This window comes from Bos javanicus, chromosome 6 (genome assembly GCF_032452875.1).
Source record: "Bos javanicus breed banteng chromosome 6, ARS-OSU_banteng_1.0, whole genome shotgun sequence".
NCBI classification, from domain to species: Eukaryota; Metazoa; Chordata; class Mammalia; order Artiodactyla; family Bovidae; genus Bos; species Bos javanicus.
Genome location: NC_083873.1, coordinates 2,507,042 through 2,522,343, shown reverse-complemented (window position 1 = coordinate 2,522,343; position 15,302 = coordinate 2,507,042). Strand labels below are relative to the sequence as shown.

Genomic DNA, 15,302 nt, shown 5'->3' with positions numbered 1-15,302 from the left:
TAGAAACAGTGGACAAAGAAACATTTACCCTTAGTGAATATAACAAAAATTCTCAGAGAAAAAAATACAACTAAAATATTTTCTTTCATTAATTTACTGCCACTATAATGGTTGAGATCACATATCATTTGAGATTATATCAAAGCACTTCAGTAACTAGTCTCCACAAATGGTAGTTGTTATTAAAAAGCAGCAATAACTTTGATAAAAACAACAGACGTTCCTCAGAGAAAAGTTACCCCAGGCATTGTCTGGAGTGTTTTCTTATTCAATAATTTGTCTCAGGAGTTCCTGAGCAATTTTAACTTTTACCTTTATAGATATGCTTCCTTCTATAACTGATAAAGAACCATGAAAACTGGAATATGGCCAGTTTAATTTTGTAACACACATAAAACCCAACTTAATTTCCCAAATGAGCATTTTGCAAATAGTGAGTGGGAAAAATACATAGAACAGAGGTGGACATTACTATATCTATTCCCAGGGATAGTGTTGATACTTACTCTGTTTGGATGACACTCCATCAAATAGAAGCAAAATTACACTATTATACTCTACAGAATTATAATGATTCATCTTGAATCCTTCCTGGAAAATTTGAAAATAAAAGCACAGTTATCTTCATATTTTCTTCTTTATGTAACATATTGTTGAAATTTTACAAATTGACAATTCTTTTCAAAAGAAAGGATTTCTAATGATGTATGGCAAATGTGTATTTAAAGAAGAAATTCTGACTCTCTTTTTGAGGCTTGCATGTTTGTGCGTGTGGTGAGAACAGAAATGGTGGATTAAACACAATCTGCATCTCAAAGACATGCTCCTTTTACTTTTACTTTAATAATTACTTCCAACCTAAAGGTTCATATCATCAAAAGAAAAAAACCCGAAATTTGTGGAAAGAACAAATTACAATTTTCTTTCTAACATAAAAAAGCTTATTGCATAGACCAGCTGTATTTGTTTTTGGAAGATAGTGTTAGGGCTCATGGTGGGCCACCTCAAAATGTGCCAAGATGGCATGTTTGTTACCTCTAATTAAAGTTACTTAAATGACCGATGTGAGACTTCCCTTGTGGTCCAGTGGTTAAGACGTAGCCTTCCAGTGCAGGGGGTGCAGGTTTGATCCCTAGTGGGGGAGCTAGGATCCGCATGACTACTGGTCAAAAAACCAAAACGTAAAACAGAAGCAATATTATAGCAGATTCAATAGACTCTAAAAATGGTCCTGATCAAAAAAATTCTAAAAAAAAAAAAAAAAGTCCAGTGTGAGAGAGACACTCTGACTCTTCTTTCTGTCTCTCTGGAATCAAGAAATAATCTCTCCTGCGACAGGTCCTCTCCCCTCCTGTGGAGGCAGAAAGACATCTTCATCACCAGAGATAGGAAATCTGGGCAGAGAAGCCTGCATAATGCTTCCCTGGTGGCTCAGATGGTAGAGCATCTGCCTGCAATGTGGGATACCTGGGTTCAATCCCTGTGTCACTCCAGTACTCTTGCTTGGAAAATTCCTTGGATGAACGAGCCTGGTAGGCTACAGTCCAGGTTGTCACAAAGAGTTGGACACGACTGAGCCTGTATAAACAAACCATATTATTTCCTGTATTTACTGCTCCAAGCACAAACGCTATTTAGATGCCTTACTAATTAAGCACCCAAAGCCTAAATTCCCTTGTCCTGCTCACAAATTTATTGTTTGTCTAAAAAGTGTAAAAGCTGCCTGCTTTAGCCACTTCTGAGGTCTCATTTCTACAAGTTCTCCATGCAAATGAATTAACATATACTTCTTTTTCTCCTGTAAATCTACCTTGTGTTCATTTTATCATTAGTCCAGCCACAAGGACTCCAGAAGTGAGAGGGGGAACATTCCCCGCTCCCAGACAATAGTCACAAGGGGCCTTTTTTGGAAGTTGTTTTAAAGCCCATGTGCCCCAGAAGTAGGCGTGTATTGTAACTATACAGGGGATAGAAGGGTAGAAATGTACATGGCAGGTATGGCAGTATACAGTATAGATGCTGGAGTTAAGGAAGTCTAAGAACCAAGCTTTCTTTTCTCCCCAGGCGTAGCTTCTTGACACTTTCATCTTTCCTTTCACCCACCACACAAGCCTATGGGCATTTTCAAAATGCCTGCTGTGTTAAAATAATGACAAATGAAATAGGACGTTTATATTCATGAGCTCTTGGATGGCTCTGGCTGCTGCAACAACAGTCCGTACAGGTCCCCTGAGTATCAAATACTAAAATTCAGCAGAAAGGGGCACAGGAATTTTTTTCTCTGACTTCTGGGGTAATAGTTAATATTTACTGCCCTCAGAAATTAGATTTACAAGTAACATTGCTCCCAAGGGACACAGTCCTCTCCAGTTTAAAGAGTGCTGTTCCCAGGGGACTGCACTCGTCGCTAGACATGGGATACTGTGACTGTCACACAGCAGCTTTCAGTTTTAAAGTGTGCAATAAGCACACCCCTTCTCAGACCTAGCTATGGTCAAAGACCCTCTTTGTGATCCTCTTCGTGTTACAGAAGAAAACTTGGTTCTGCTCACCCTCCCAAGTAAAGCCAGTCCACTGACACTAGGTTGCGGTGAAGGAACGTGCAGTGTTTATTGCAGGTGCCAGGCACGGAGAATGGGCAGCTCAAAATCAAATCCCAGATGGCTTTCAGGGAGAGGGTTTTAAAAGCAGTGTGACAGGGAGTGCTGCTGAGTGAGTGATCAGCTTGTGCATGATTCTTGAATTGGTTGCCATCAATATTAAGTTTCAAGCATCATCAACCTTCTGGTTTCAAACTCCAGCGTCTATATTCTTACGATCATAAATTTTCATCTGGATCTGGTGGGGATCTGCTTCCTATAAAAACAACCTAGGAATGTGTCGGAGAAGGCGATGGCACCCCACTCCAGTACTCTTGCCTGGAAAATCCCATGGACAGAGGAGCCTGGTGGGCTGCAGTCCATGGGGTCGCTAAGAGTCAGACACGACTGAGCGACTTCACTTTCACTTCTCACTTTCATTCATTGGAGAAGGAAATGGCAATCTACTCCAGTGTTCTTGCCTGGAGAATACCAGGGACGGAGAGCCTGGTCGGCTGCCGTCTATGGGGTCGCAGAGAGTCGGACACGACTGAAGCGACTTAGCAGCACCAGCAGCAGCAGGAATGTGTCAGCCCTTTGCCTGTATCTTTCAGGGACCTAATGATTCCGCCATGTGGTCCATTTATTCTAAATTGTTACCAATTCCCCAGTCCAACAGCTATTCTTTATTTCTACATCTTCACATTCCTAATTATTAGCTCTGAAGCAGCCTTTAGAGACTCAGAGACCTGGTAGCCTAAAAGAAAATACTTTTACTTCAAAGGATAGGGACACAGGGGTTTATTACCAGTTCATCCCTAATTTCTCTCTCTCTCTCTATATCACACACCCACCCACCCACCCACACCCACACACACCCTCTCACACAGAGAAACCATAGGCTCCTGACAACTGATAACCAAAAATAAGGCAAATCTACAGGATGGATACAGATTTGGACATCTGGAGGACGGAAATCACGTTGAGCAGACACGGAGGACAAGTTTCGTTTGTTTGGTCTTTTTAACCTATGACAACTCTTTCCCTCCCCGTCGTCTGTAGCTGCCAGGCGCAGCCCGTGGAAGCCAGGGCTCGGCAGCAGCCTCCCCGCCTGGCGCCCACGCGCCGCCCGCGCCGCGCCGGGAGGAAGCCAGCCCCGCTCCGCAGGGTGCCTTGGCAACCCCGCGCCAGCGAAGGTTAGGCGACCCCCGCCCAGACGCCTCCCCGCTTCACTCTGGAAGGTGAGAGAAAGACCGGCGCTCTGCTTGCTTTGGGTTTTTATTATTTTTCTGTTTTCGAGCAAGGAGAAAACCTGGGCCTTGAAGAGTTCAAGGGGAGCCTGAGCTACGGCGCTGCTGCGCCCACGGCGGCCCCGAGCCCCACCTCCCTGCACAGCCTTGGCGGGAGACAGGGTGCCTCCTCTCCCCCGCCGATCCAAAGGTAGGGGGCGCCCCGAGCAGGTTCGGGGAGCAGGGCCGGGGAGCTCGGCGAGAGCGGCCCCTTACTCTGGCGGCCCGAGTCCCTGCAGCCTCCGGGAGCAGGAACGGCCGCGATCCCGGGAGCCGAGGCGCCCCGAGGTGCCCATAGGGCCGGGCTTGACGTCAAGGGTCCGAGCTGAGAGCGGGCGCCTCTGGGGCGCGGAGGGAGAGGGAAGGATTCAGCGGCGCTTCTGTGCGAGTCCGGTGGCCGGGACGTGGGTGAGCAGAGCTGAGCGGGAAGAGCGTGTCTAAGGTCCCGCTGGCACTGGTGCAGGAAGGACGCGGCTCCCGGAGAGGGCGAGCTCGGGGAAGCCCGGCAAATTCGGAGCTGGGGTGCCGGGGGGTGCTCCAGGCGGGGACCCCGGACGCCGAGCACCTGCAGCCCCGCTCGCTGACGCCCGGGACCCCGCAGCGGCGCGCCCGGGTCTGCGCTCCGGGGGCAGGTATCCCGACACGTCCCAGAGCCTCGAATTCCTAGGCTGGGAATTCATCCCCGAGCTTGCGGACCTTTCAGTTATCTTTTAAAGGGACCGAACCACCCTGTTGGATGGAAGCCCAGAGACTTGCTGGGAGCCTGTGGAAATCTCCTAAGGCGCTCTCAGCGAAATTTGCCTCCCAAATGCAAATTTAAATTTCAGATTTCTCAAGAGAAAAGAAACTGATGTAAGAAATGGGGAGAGAGGGTGGCTCGTGCCTGCGTGTTTATCAGCTGAACGGAACAGTATTTCTTTACAATTCACATTTTGCCAGATTCTGGCTTTAAAAGTAGATCATGGGGATATTTGAGAACGTGAAACATAGCCATTTGTCCCAGGATCACAGCAAAGTGGGCAACAAGTGATATTTTATCATTGCTAGAGGGGAAACAATTGCACGTATTTAATTCTTTTGTGTGATTAGTAACCTTTTTGAGAAGAAAGATGTGTATTTCCGTAAGGCAGGAAAAGATCACAGCAAAGCGACTTTATTTAAGTGTATAAGCTCAGTCCTTGTATGTCCTCTGAGTTCCGTGCAGCTCCTCCCATTCATTTTAAGAACTATCTATTGAAATACTCGTCTATTCACAAGATTCCATATGTCTTGGTGTCACATATAGATCAATTTTTATAAACAATTACAATATAACAAAATTACAGTGTCTTTACAAGATACTGCTTTTTCAAAAAACGTTACCACAGTTGGACCAGGAACTTTTGTTTCTTTAACTTGTAAGGCTAAGGATAAAAGTTTGATGTTTCAGCCTGGGAATTCTGAGCGGAGGAGGGGGGGTTAAAACCAGGTATAAAAGAGTGAACAAAAATTATGCACCACAAAAGTTTTCACACAGTCAATATCAGATTTCTTCTAAAATAATATTTCATTTTAAAAACATTCTTTATTTCATAATTTCTCTAGTGATCTAAGATGAAGAGAAGTTCACATTTAATATTATTTTTATTATCTGTAAAATATTTATGCTGCATAAAATTGTACAACATTCATTACAACACTTGTTGAAAAGCAGATCGTTATTAAAGATATTTCCATTTCTATTATAGCCTTGTTTATTGTGCTTTTCAGGAAGAAAGAGAAATTAGGGGGTAAGTTTAAGGAAATAAACCCTCTATGTTTTTTCACCTTTCATTTTAAAGTTATTCCTATAGTATAAATTTTTCAAGTAAAGAAACGGAAGACTTGAATCTTATTAGATAGAATTTTCCTGATGTGCAAAATGTTCCCAGGCTACAAGGAGACACTTTGAAAGGAACAGTTTAACATTCCCTCTTTGCCCCCTTCTCTCATTTGCAATATCCCTTATTTAGTTGTGAGAAGTTATCCATCCAAGAAAAAATTTACAGAAGGTTCCTTTAGTGTCGAGCATGATCTTAGGTGTTATGTGTGTACTTGGGGTGGAGTGGAGCTACAGGAAGAGCACAGAAAGTTTAACTACATAGTCACAGCAAAATAAAATGAATAAATGAATGGTGAATGAATGAAGGAATGTGAGTTGAGAGAAAGCATAAGGGAAAAAAGATAATCTATCAGTAGGTACAAATAAACATTCATAGGATTCCCCAGAAATACAAGTATTCAAGCTGTAGTGAAAAAACGACATCAGGAAAATGCCTTTCTTTCTTTTATTCATCATCCATTGAGGGCCTTTCGTGTATGAGACAATTGTAGTTTGCAACAACTCATCAGAGACCTTAACACCTCAGAATATTCTTCACATCATACCTGTATCAGTTATCATTCTTCTGCCACAGCCTAGCAAAGCACCTAGCATATTAGATGTTCAATAAATGCTAGTTGAATGAATAAAGGAACAACTGATCTCTCTTAGCTATTCATTAACAAAAAAGGCCTCCCTTTTAAATAATGTGTAAATTAGTGTCTTTTAGAGAAGGATAGAAGTGTTGTCTTCAGTTTTGTCATGTCCAGTGAATATTCAGGGTGACATTTTTATGACACAGTGTTTTTTTCCTTATTTATGTGCATATAATTATGTGCAAATATTTATGCACATATATTATAATAGAATTGTACCAGCCACCAACTGTACAACCTGATGTACTTCTTTTTCATTTAAGTAAAAATGTTGTAAATATTTTTTACCTTTTCGGTTTTGTGTTCTTATGCGATAGCCTTTATCAGTGAAGATATTTGGGGGCAAACCTCAGACATATTGCAGACTTGGTTCCAGACCATTACAAGGCAAGTCACATGAGTTTCATTTTCCAGTGTATATAAAACTTATGTTTAAACTATAGTCTATTAAGCATGCAATAATATTATGTCTAATAAAACAATGTGTGTGCATGCATGCTAGGTAGCTTCAGTTGTGTCCGACTCTTTGCAAGCCTATGGACTGTAGCTTACCAGGCTCCTCTGTCCATGGGATTCTCCAAACCCCAAGGAGAATCCCATGAACAGAATCCCAAGGGCCTCATGGAGAATTCCATGGATAGAATCCCATGCCCTTCTCCAGGGGATCTTCCGAACCTAGTGTCTCTTATTATTCCTCCTGCATTGGCAGGCAAGTCTTTACCACTAGCACCATCTGGGGAGCCCCAAAACAATGTACATACCTTAATTAAAAATCCATTATTGCTTAAAAAAAAAAAAAGCTATCTGAGCCTTCAGTGAGTCATAGAGTTTTTGCTGTAAAGGGTCTTACCTCAGTGTTGGTGGCTGCTGACTGATCAGGGGAGTGATGGTTGCAGAAGGTTGGGGTGGCTGTGGCGGTTTTTTAAAGTAAGACACAATGAAATTTGTCCCATTAATTGTATCTTTTAGGAGTGATTCCTCTGTAGCAATCAATGCTGTTCATTAGTATTTTACCTGCAGTAAAATTCCTTTCAAAGTTGGAGTCAGTCCTCTTAAGCCCTGCTGCTGTTTTATCAACTGAAGTTGCATCATATTCTAAATCCTTTGTTGTCATTTCAACAACCTTCACAACATTTTGACTGGGAGAAGATTCCATTTTAAGAAACCATTTTCTTTGCTCATTCATAAGAAGCAACTCCTTACCCCTTAAAGTTTTATCATGAGATTATAACAATTCAGTTAGTTCTTCAGGCTCCACTTGCTATTTCCTCCACAGGTGCAGTTACCTCTTCCACTGAAGTCTTGACTCCTCACAGTCATCATTATGGTTGAAATGATCTTCCCAACTCCTGTTCATATTGACATGTTGACTGTTCTCATGAATCACAAATATTCTTAACAATATCCAGAATGGTGAAACCTTCTAGGTTTTTCAATTGACTTTGCCCAAATCCATCAGAGGAATCATTATCTATGGCAGCTATAGGTTTACAAAATTCTCTATCTTAAGTAATAAGACTTGAAAGTTGAAATTACTCTTTGATCTGTGGGCTGCAGAATGGATGTCATGTTAGCAGGCATGGAAACAACATGAATTCTCTTACATCTCATCAGCCTTTTGGGTGACCAGTTGTATTGTCAATGTGCAGTGATATTTTGATAGGAACTTTTTTTTTTTTTTTTCTGAGCAGTAATCTCAACAGCAGGTGTAAAAAATTTGGTAGGCTGTGTTGTCAATAGACATGTTTTGTTGTTCCATTTATTAAGCACTGAAAGAATAGACTGAGCAGAATTCTTAAGGGCTCCAGTATTCTCTGAATAATAAACATGCATTGGCTCAATTTAAAGTCACTAGAGCATTAGCCCTTAACAAGAGAGTTAGCCTGTCCTTTGAAGCTTTGGAGCCAGGTACTGACTTGTCCTCTCTAGCTATGGAAGTCCTAGAGGGCATCTTCTTCCAATATAAGACTATTTTATCTACACTGAAAAACTGTTAAGTGTAACCACCTTCATTATTTATATGAGCTAGATCTTCTGGGTTACTTGCTGCAGCTTCTACATCAGTACTTGATGCTTCCCTTTGCACTTTGAGGTTATAGAGAAGGCTTCTTCTTTTCTTAAACCTCATGAGCCAATCTCTGCTAGCTTTAGACTCTTCTGCAGCTTCCTCACCTCTCTTAGCCTTGACAGAATTGGAGAGAGTTAGAGCCTTGGTCTGGATTAGGGTTTGGTTTAAAGGAATGTCATTGGTTTGATCTTTCATCCAGACCATTAAAGCTTCCTCTGTATCTATAGTAAGGCAGTTTCTTTACTAATCATTCATGTATTAATTTTCGTGCCTGGAGAATCCCAGGGACAGGGGAGCCTGGTGGGCTGCTGTCTATGGGGTCACACAGAGTCAGACACGACTGACTGAAGTGACTTAGCAGCAGCAGCATGTATTAACTGTAGTAGCATTTTTAATTTCCTTCAAGAAATCCTTTGCATTCACAAGTTGCCTAACTATTTGGCAAAAGAAACGTAGGTTTCAGCCTATCTGGGCTTTTGACATGCCTTGCTTACTAAGCTTAATTGTTTCTAGCTTTTGATTTAAAGTGAAAGACCTGAAACTCTTCTTTTCACTTGAATGCTTAGAGGCCATTGTAGAATTAACAACTGGCCTAATTTCAATATTGTGTCTCAGAGAGTAGGGAGGCCTGAGGAGAGGGGGAGAGAAGGGGGAACAGACACAATGTGTGTGGATTAAGTCACATCTTATATGGTTACAGTTCCTAGTGTCCCAAAACAATTGCAATAGTACATCAACAATCATTGACCACAGATCAACATAACAAGTAGTCATGAAAAATTCAAACTATCGAGAGAATTACCGAACGTGGCACCGAGACACAAAGTAAGCATGTGCTGTTGGAGAAATGGTGCTGATGTCCTTGCTCTGTGCAGGGTTGCCACAAACCTTCAGTTTGTAAAAACACACTGTAAGTGAAATAAAGTGAAGGACTCATTTTATAATGAGGCCTGATCATAATTTAAAGTTGAAACGTGGTAAATTATCACAGTTGCCTATGTAGGTACTCTTCATTTCATTTTGGGGCCCTTTGTAACCTTGTCTAATTTCAGTGGTTCTAATATATGTGTATATGTAAATATACATACATACATATATGCATATATATTCAATATTCTATATATTCATACATTGAATATTAAATATATATGAATATAGAATATAAATGGACATTCAATGTTCAATGTATTAATATATCTGTATATATTCAATACATAAATATATACATATATTATTGTATACATTGTATATATAAAACGTTTATACATATGTACATATATGTATGCATGTATGTTTGCATATACACATATACTACAACCATGGCTCAGATGGTAAAGAATCTGCCTGCAATGCAGGAGACCCAGGTTCCATCCCTGAGTCAGGAAGATTCTGTGGAAGAGAAAATGGCAACCTGCTCCAGTATTCTTGCCTGGAAAATTCCATGGGCAGAGAAGTCTGGTGGTTTACAGTCCATGGGGTTGCAGAGTCAGACTAAGCACACATGCACACACATATATACACGTATAGTCGTACTCTATGCTAAATTTGTCCATGTCCCCCGGATGACTCATTTCTGTTATTTTAAAAGCTGAGAAAATTAAACTACTTTTGTAAATTGATTAAATAACATATTTATTTAGCATCTACTATGTACAACATACTCTATTAAGCATCATTAAAATCATGAAAATAATTGAGACATTTTCCCTTTTCTCCATCAGAGTGTCACAGAGAGAACTGACCATGCACTGGAGGCACCCTGAATTTTAGACTCATGCCACATTCTTCTGTCATCACCAATAGTGCTGCTTCTTCTCTTACTAAAAATTTGGGACAGTAATTTTTACTCTCGAGATGTTTTACCCTACAATTACATGTCCCCAGAAAACACAAAGCCATTATAGAGTATACTGTCCAGTTTCTCTTCTGTCCTTGCCTTGGTTGCAGGGGGGACAATCAGTAGCTACTGATGTACAACTAAAGAGGACTGTTTGCAAAAAGTGAATCCAGAGAAGAACAGCTGAGTATAAAGGAATCATAGTAACAAGCAGCCTTACAGACTGTGAGTGTAAATAGGATAGGGAAGAAGCCAGATGGAGCCAGGGGGTCACTGGAGCTCAGGAAATGAGGCAGGAAGGCCAGTCGAGGCTGCTCTGATTAGAAGCTCATGGAACTGTCCAGGGGAGCGGCAGGAAGCCCATTGACTGGGAATATGATGAGTGGGATGATTTAGTAAGCCTGGTGAGTCACTATCGTACCTACCAGAAATCTTTTTCAACTTGAGACAATATCAGAGTAAATTATTGATTAACACCTAAGAATAAATGAATAAGATCCTGAACTTTTGAATTCATTTATCTTTAAAAGGGGCTTCCCTGGTGGCTCGGCTGGTAAAGGATCCGCCTGCAATGTGGGAGACCTGGGTTTGATCCCTGGGTTGGGAAGATCCCTGGAGAAGGGAAGACAACCCACTCCAGTATTCTGGCCTGGAGAATTCCATGGACAAAGAGTCGGACATGACCGAGTGATGTCTCACTTTAAAGGAATGCAACTGGCCTTCAGAAATTTAATAATGTAGGATCTGTTATAGAAGTTGTGAAAAAAACTTTTGAATTTCTCAGAGTACAACAATGCTTATATCATGCTATTTGAAAATTGCTGTATGTATACTTGAAAAGTTATTTATGACAAAGGTATGTGCACAATAAGATTTGCCCTTTGGAAATTTATTGGCCCAGGATCTATATATCCCTTATAAATAGAAGATAATTATTTACTATTAATTTAAATATATATGTATTTTTATAGTTTTAAACATAATTACCCAACTATAGATCTAGAAATAGATTGATAAACTTACAGTGATTTTTTAAAGATATATGTACCTAAAATATATGTATCTCCATATATATCCATATATATATATATATATATTTCTGTCTATCTATCTATATCAGGATATGTGTTACAAGGTATACTCATCAGAATTAACTAACTGTTGCTATCCTGAGTATTCTATAGGATATTCTTGTTTAGAAAAAAATGGGAAGTGCTTGCTTTTTTAAAGGGGAGAAGGTTTTCCTTTTGCCTCTTCTTGATATATTATAGGCAATTGTGTACTTCATTAGACAATAATGTCAAATCTGTAATATATAACAGTAAATAAGTAATATCATTGTGGTATTAATATTATTAATATCCTTGAGGTGACAAAATTTGTGGTATGTTATGTTAGTATCCGGAGAAGGCAATGGCACCCCATTCCAGTACTCTTGCCTGGAGAATCCCATGGACAGAGGAGCCTGGTAGGCTGCAGTCCAAGGGGTTGCTAAGAGTCAGACACGACTGAGCGACTTCACTTTCACTTTTCACTTTCATGCATTGGACAAGGAAATGGCAAACCACCCAGTTTTCTTGTCTGGAGAATCCCAGGGACAGAGGAGCCTGTTGGGCTGCCGTCTATGGGGTCGCACAGAGTCGGACACGACTGATGCGACTTAGCAGCAGCAGCATATTAGTATCACTTCTTTATGCTATAATATCTTCCTTAAACAAAATGAATTTATTCAATCTTTTTAAGGCTGAAATATATTTTCAATCTTTAAATTAAAAAATAAACAAGTAAATTTTGTTTTTAAATAAACCAGCAGCTAGCTGGTCAGTGGTTTAATTCATGATAATCTGCAGGTCTCAGAGAACTGAGACTTGATCACAGGATGATTTTGCTGTCAAGATTGTGTTCACGTAAACATTTACTGAGTGACTACTCTGTACATGTAGGTCCTATGATAGTGTATCTACACTTGAGAAGCTCAAATCTGAAGATTTTATGAACTTGATATATTTGGGATATTAGACTCTGGTTTGAATTTATTTTCCCACATATATTTACTTAACAGTACCATGATGAAGTTACTGTGCCATGTTTTATGGTCGATATCACAGTGAGTAAAGGACAGTTTCTGCTTTCCCATTGGTTATACATAAATAAGATAAACTAGTTTTTATTATACTTGCAGTACAAAGCAAATTATGTCATATAGTATCAGATTCTATAAACAGAAATATGTGGGGATTCAAAGGAGATCATATCCAATTAAATAGATCAAGGAATAATTTAGGGCAGGTTACTTTCAAGTTTGACCTTGATTGATGTAGGATAGAAAGAAACATCTAAGATATGACTACAACATGTATCTCCACTAGAAAAAGTATTAATTAGCTATTATAATTAGATATCTTGAAGTTCTTATCCACATTTTCCTTTTCCTTCCCTTACATTTTTCCTACATAAGTGAAAAAAAAAAGGCCTACTTTTTTTTTTGGTCTACTGTTTTAACATGAATCAATGCATCATAGAAATGATGATAGATTTAAACTTACTATAATTGTTATGGCTGATATTTGCACTGTACTTGGTGCCAGGTAAAGACTTCACTAAACTTTCTTAGTAAATTAATAAGGTAACAGGAGAAAATGGTAAAATTTTGCTTCCTTCTCAATGGATTACTTTATAGTTGTCATGATTTTTTTTTTTTTTTTTAGTTCCTAACTAGTGTCTTTCTATTCCAAGCAGGAGTATAATATGGATTCAGAGCTCAAGGATTATTATAACAAAACATCTGCTGGCGAGAACAATACTGCTGCTCTTCGGAACTCTGATTTCCCAGTCTGGGATGACTATAAAAGCAGTGTTGATGACTTGCAGTATTTTTTGATTGGACTCTATACACTTGTAAGTCTTCTTGGTTTTATGGGGAATCTACTTATTTTGATGGCTCTCATGAGGAAGCGAAATCAGAAGACTACAGTCAACTTCCTCATAGGGAACCTGGCCTTCTCTGATATCTTGGTTGTGCTGTTTTGCTCACCTTTCACACTGACCTCGGTCTTGCTGGATCAGTGGATGTTTGGCAGGGTCATGTGTCACATTATGCCTTTCCTTCAATGTGTGACAGTTCTGGTTTCCACTTTAATTTTAATATCCATCGCCATTGTCAGGTATCATATGATAAAACACCCTGTATCCAATCATTTAACAGCTAACCATGGCTATTTCCTGATCGCCACTGTCTGGACACTGGGTTTTGCAATGTGTTCTCCTCTCCCAGTGTTTCACAGCCTTGTGGAACTTCAGGAGACCTTTGGCTCGGCATTGCTGAGCAACAGGTATCTATGTGTCGAGTCATGGCCATCTGATGCATACCGAATTGCTTTCACTATCTCTTTATTGCTTGTTCAGTATATTCTGCCCTTAGTTTGTCTAACTGTAAGTCATACTAGTGTCTGCAGGAGTATAAGCTGTGGATTGTCCAACAAAGAAAACCAACTGGAAGAAAAAGAGATGATCAACTTAACTCTCCATCCTTCCCAAAAGAGTGGGCCCCAAGTGAAGCTCCCCAGCAGCCAGAAGTGGAGCTACTCATTCATCAGGAAGCACAGAAGGAGGTACAGCAAGAAGACAGCCTGTGTGCTGCCAGCCCCAGCCAGGCCGCCACTGGAGAACCGCCCCGGAAGGCTTCCGGAGCACGCGGGCTCCAGGAAGAGTCCGCTCCCTTCATCCAGTAAGTTCATACCAGGGGTGCCCACCTGCTTCGAGGTGAAACCAGAAGAAAACTCAGATGTTCATGAGATGAGAGTAAACCAGTCTATCATGAGAATTAAAAAGAGATCTCGAAGTGTTTTCTACAGACTGACTATCTTGATACTAGTGTTTGCGGTGAGCTGGATGCCTCTACACCTTTTCCACGTGGTGACCGATTTTAATGATAACCTGATCTCAAACAGACATTTCAAGTTGGTGTATTGCATATGTCACTTGCTAGGCATGATGTCCTGTTGTCTTAATCCAATTCTGTATGGATTTCTTAATAATGGAATCAAAGCTGACTTAAGGTCTCTTATACACTGTCTGCATATGTCATAATTCTCAGTGTTTACTAAGGAGAAAAAAAGTGTGGTAATCACCTAAAATGTATTCATAGTAACTATGTATTTATAATCAACAAATTTTGTTAACATGTGGAATTTATGTTTAAGAGCTGTGGATTTGGATGTCAGTTCATAATATATAGAAGATAATTTTAATGTGTTATATAAGATAAATTCATTTAGTTGTATAAAGTCATTGTCAATCCAGTCTGTAATTTCATTTTAAAGAGTAGTTATATTACCTTCCATTTCAGCTTGTCTGTAAATCAATGAATTGTAAGTTCTTGCTTAAAATAAAAATTTTATTTAACCATCTCAGTATTTTTTGTCCAAATTTTAAGTAAAAAAAAAATCTTATTTTTCCTAAGATATTTAATTTCAAATATGAGGACTATCTATTAGTCTTCATTTTTACTTCACAGATTTCTTAATATTTTACTTCTGAAAATACAGAAAAGTTTCAGTATGCCCAGAAAACCATAACTAAATGACATATATATGTTGTTGTTCTTGTTTAGTCACTAAGTCATGTCTGACTCTTTGAGACTGCATGCTCCTCTGTCCATGGGATTTCCCACACAAGAATACTGGATGGGTTGCTATTTCATTCTCCAGGGAATCTTCCTGACCCATGAATGGAACCCATCTCCTACATTGGAAGGTGGATTCTTTATCGCTAAGTCACTAGGAAATTCCCCCTTGGATACAGGCCTAAGTCATAAATTTAATTGCCAACAGTGGGTACAGTTTTGGAACCTCCACAGGAAAATATTTATTTCCTATCATTGATGATTGCTCAAGTTATCAATTTATTATCACTATCCTAGTTGTTGTTCAGTTGCCAAGTCGTGTCCAACTCTGCAACCCCATAGACTGCTGCATGCCAGGCTTACCTGTCTTTAACTTCCTCCTGGGGTTTGCTCAAACTCATGTCCATTG

At 40.0% G+C, this 15,302-nt stretch overlaps 1 protein-coding gene across 1 annotated transcript; it reads left to right on the top strand.

The window, feature by feature from the left end:
* The first annotated feature begins 3,634 nt into the window (after positions 1 to 3,634).
* On the top strand, positions 3,635 to 14,676 carry NPY5R (neuropeptide Y receptor Y5). The gene is made up of 2 exons (XM_061419259.1): positions 3,635 to 3,820; positions 13,009 to 14,676. Exon 2 carries the CDS (start codon positions 13,018 to 13,020, stop codon positions 14,356 to 14,358), a length of 1,341 nt encoding a protein of 446 aa, XP_061275243.1. The 5' UTR covers positions 3,635 to 3,820; positions 13,009 to 13,017; the 3' UTR covers positions 14,359 to 14,676.
* The last annotated feature ends 626 nt before the right edge of the window (positions 14,677 to 15,302 follow it).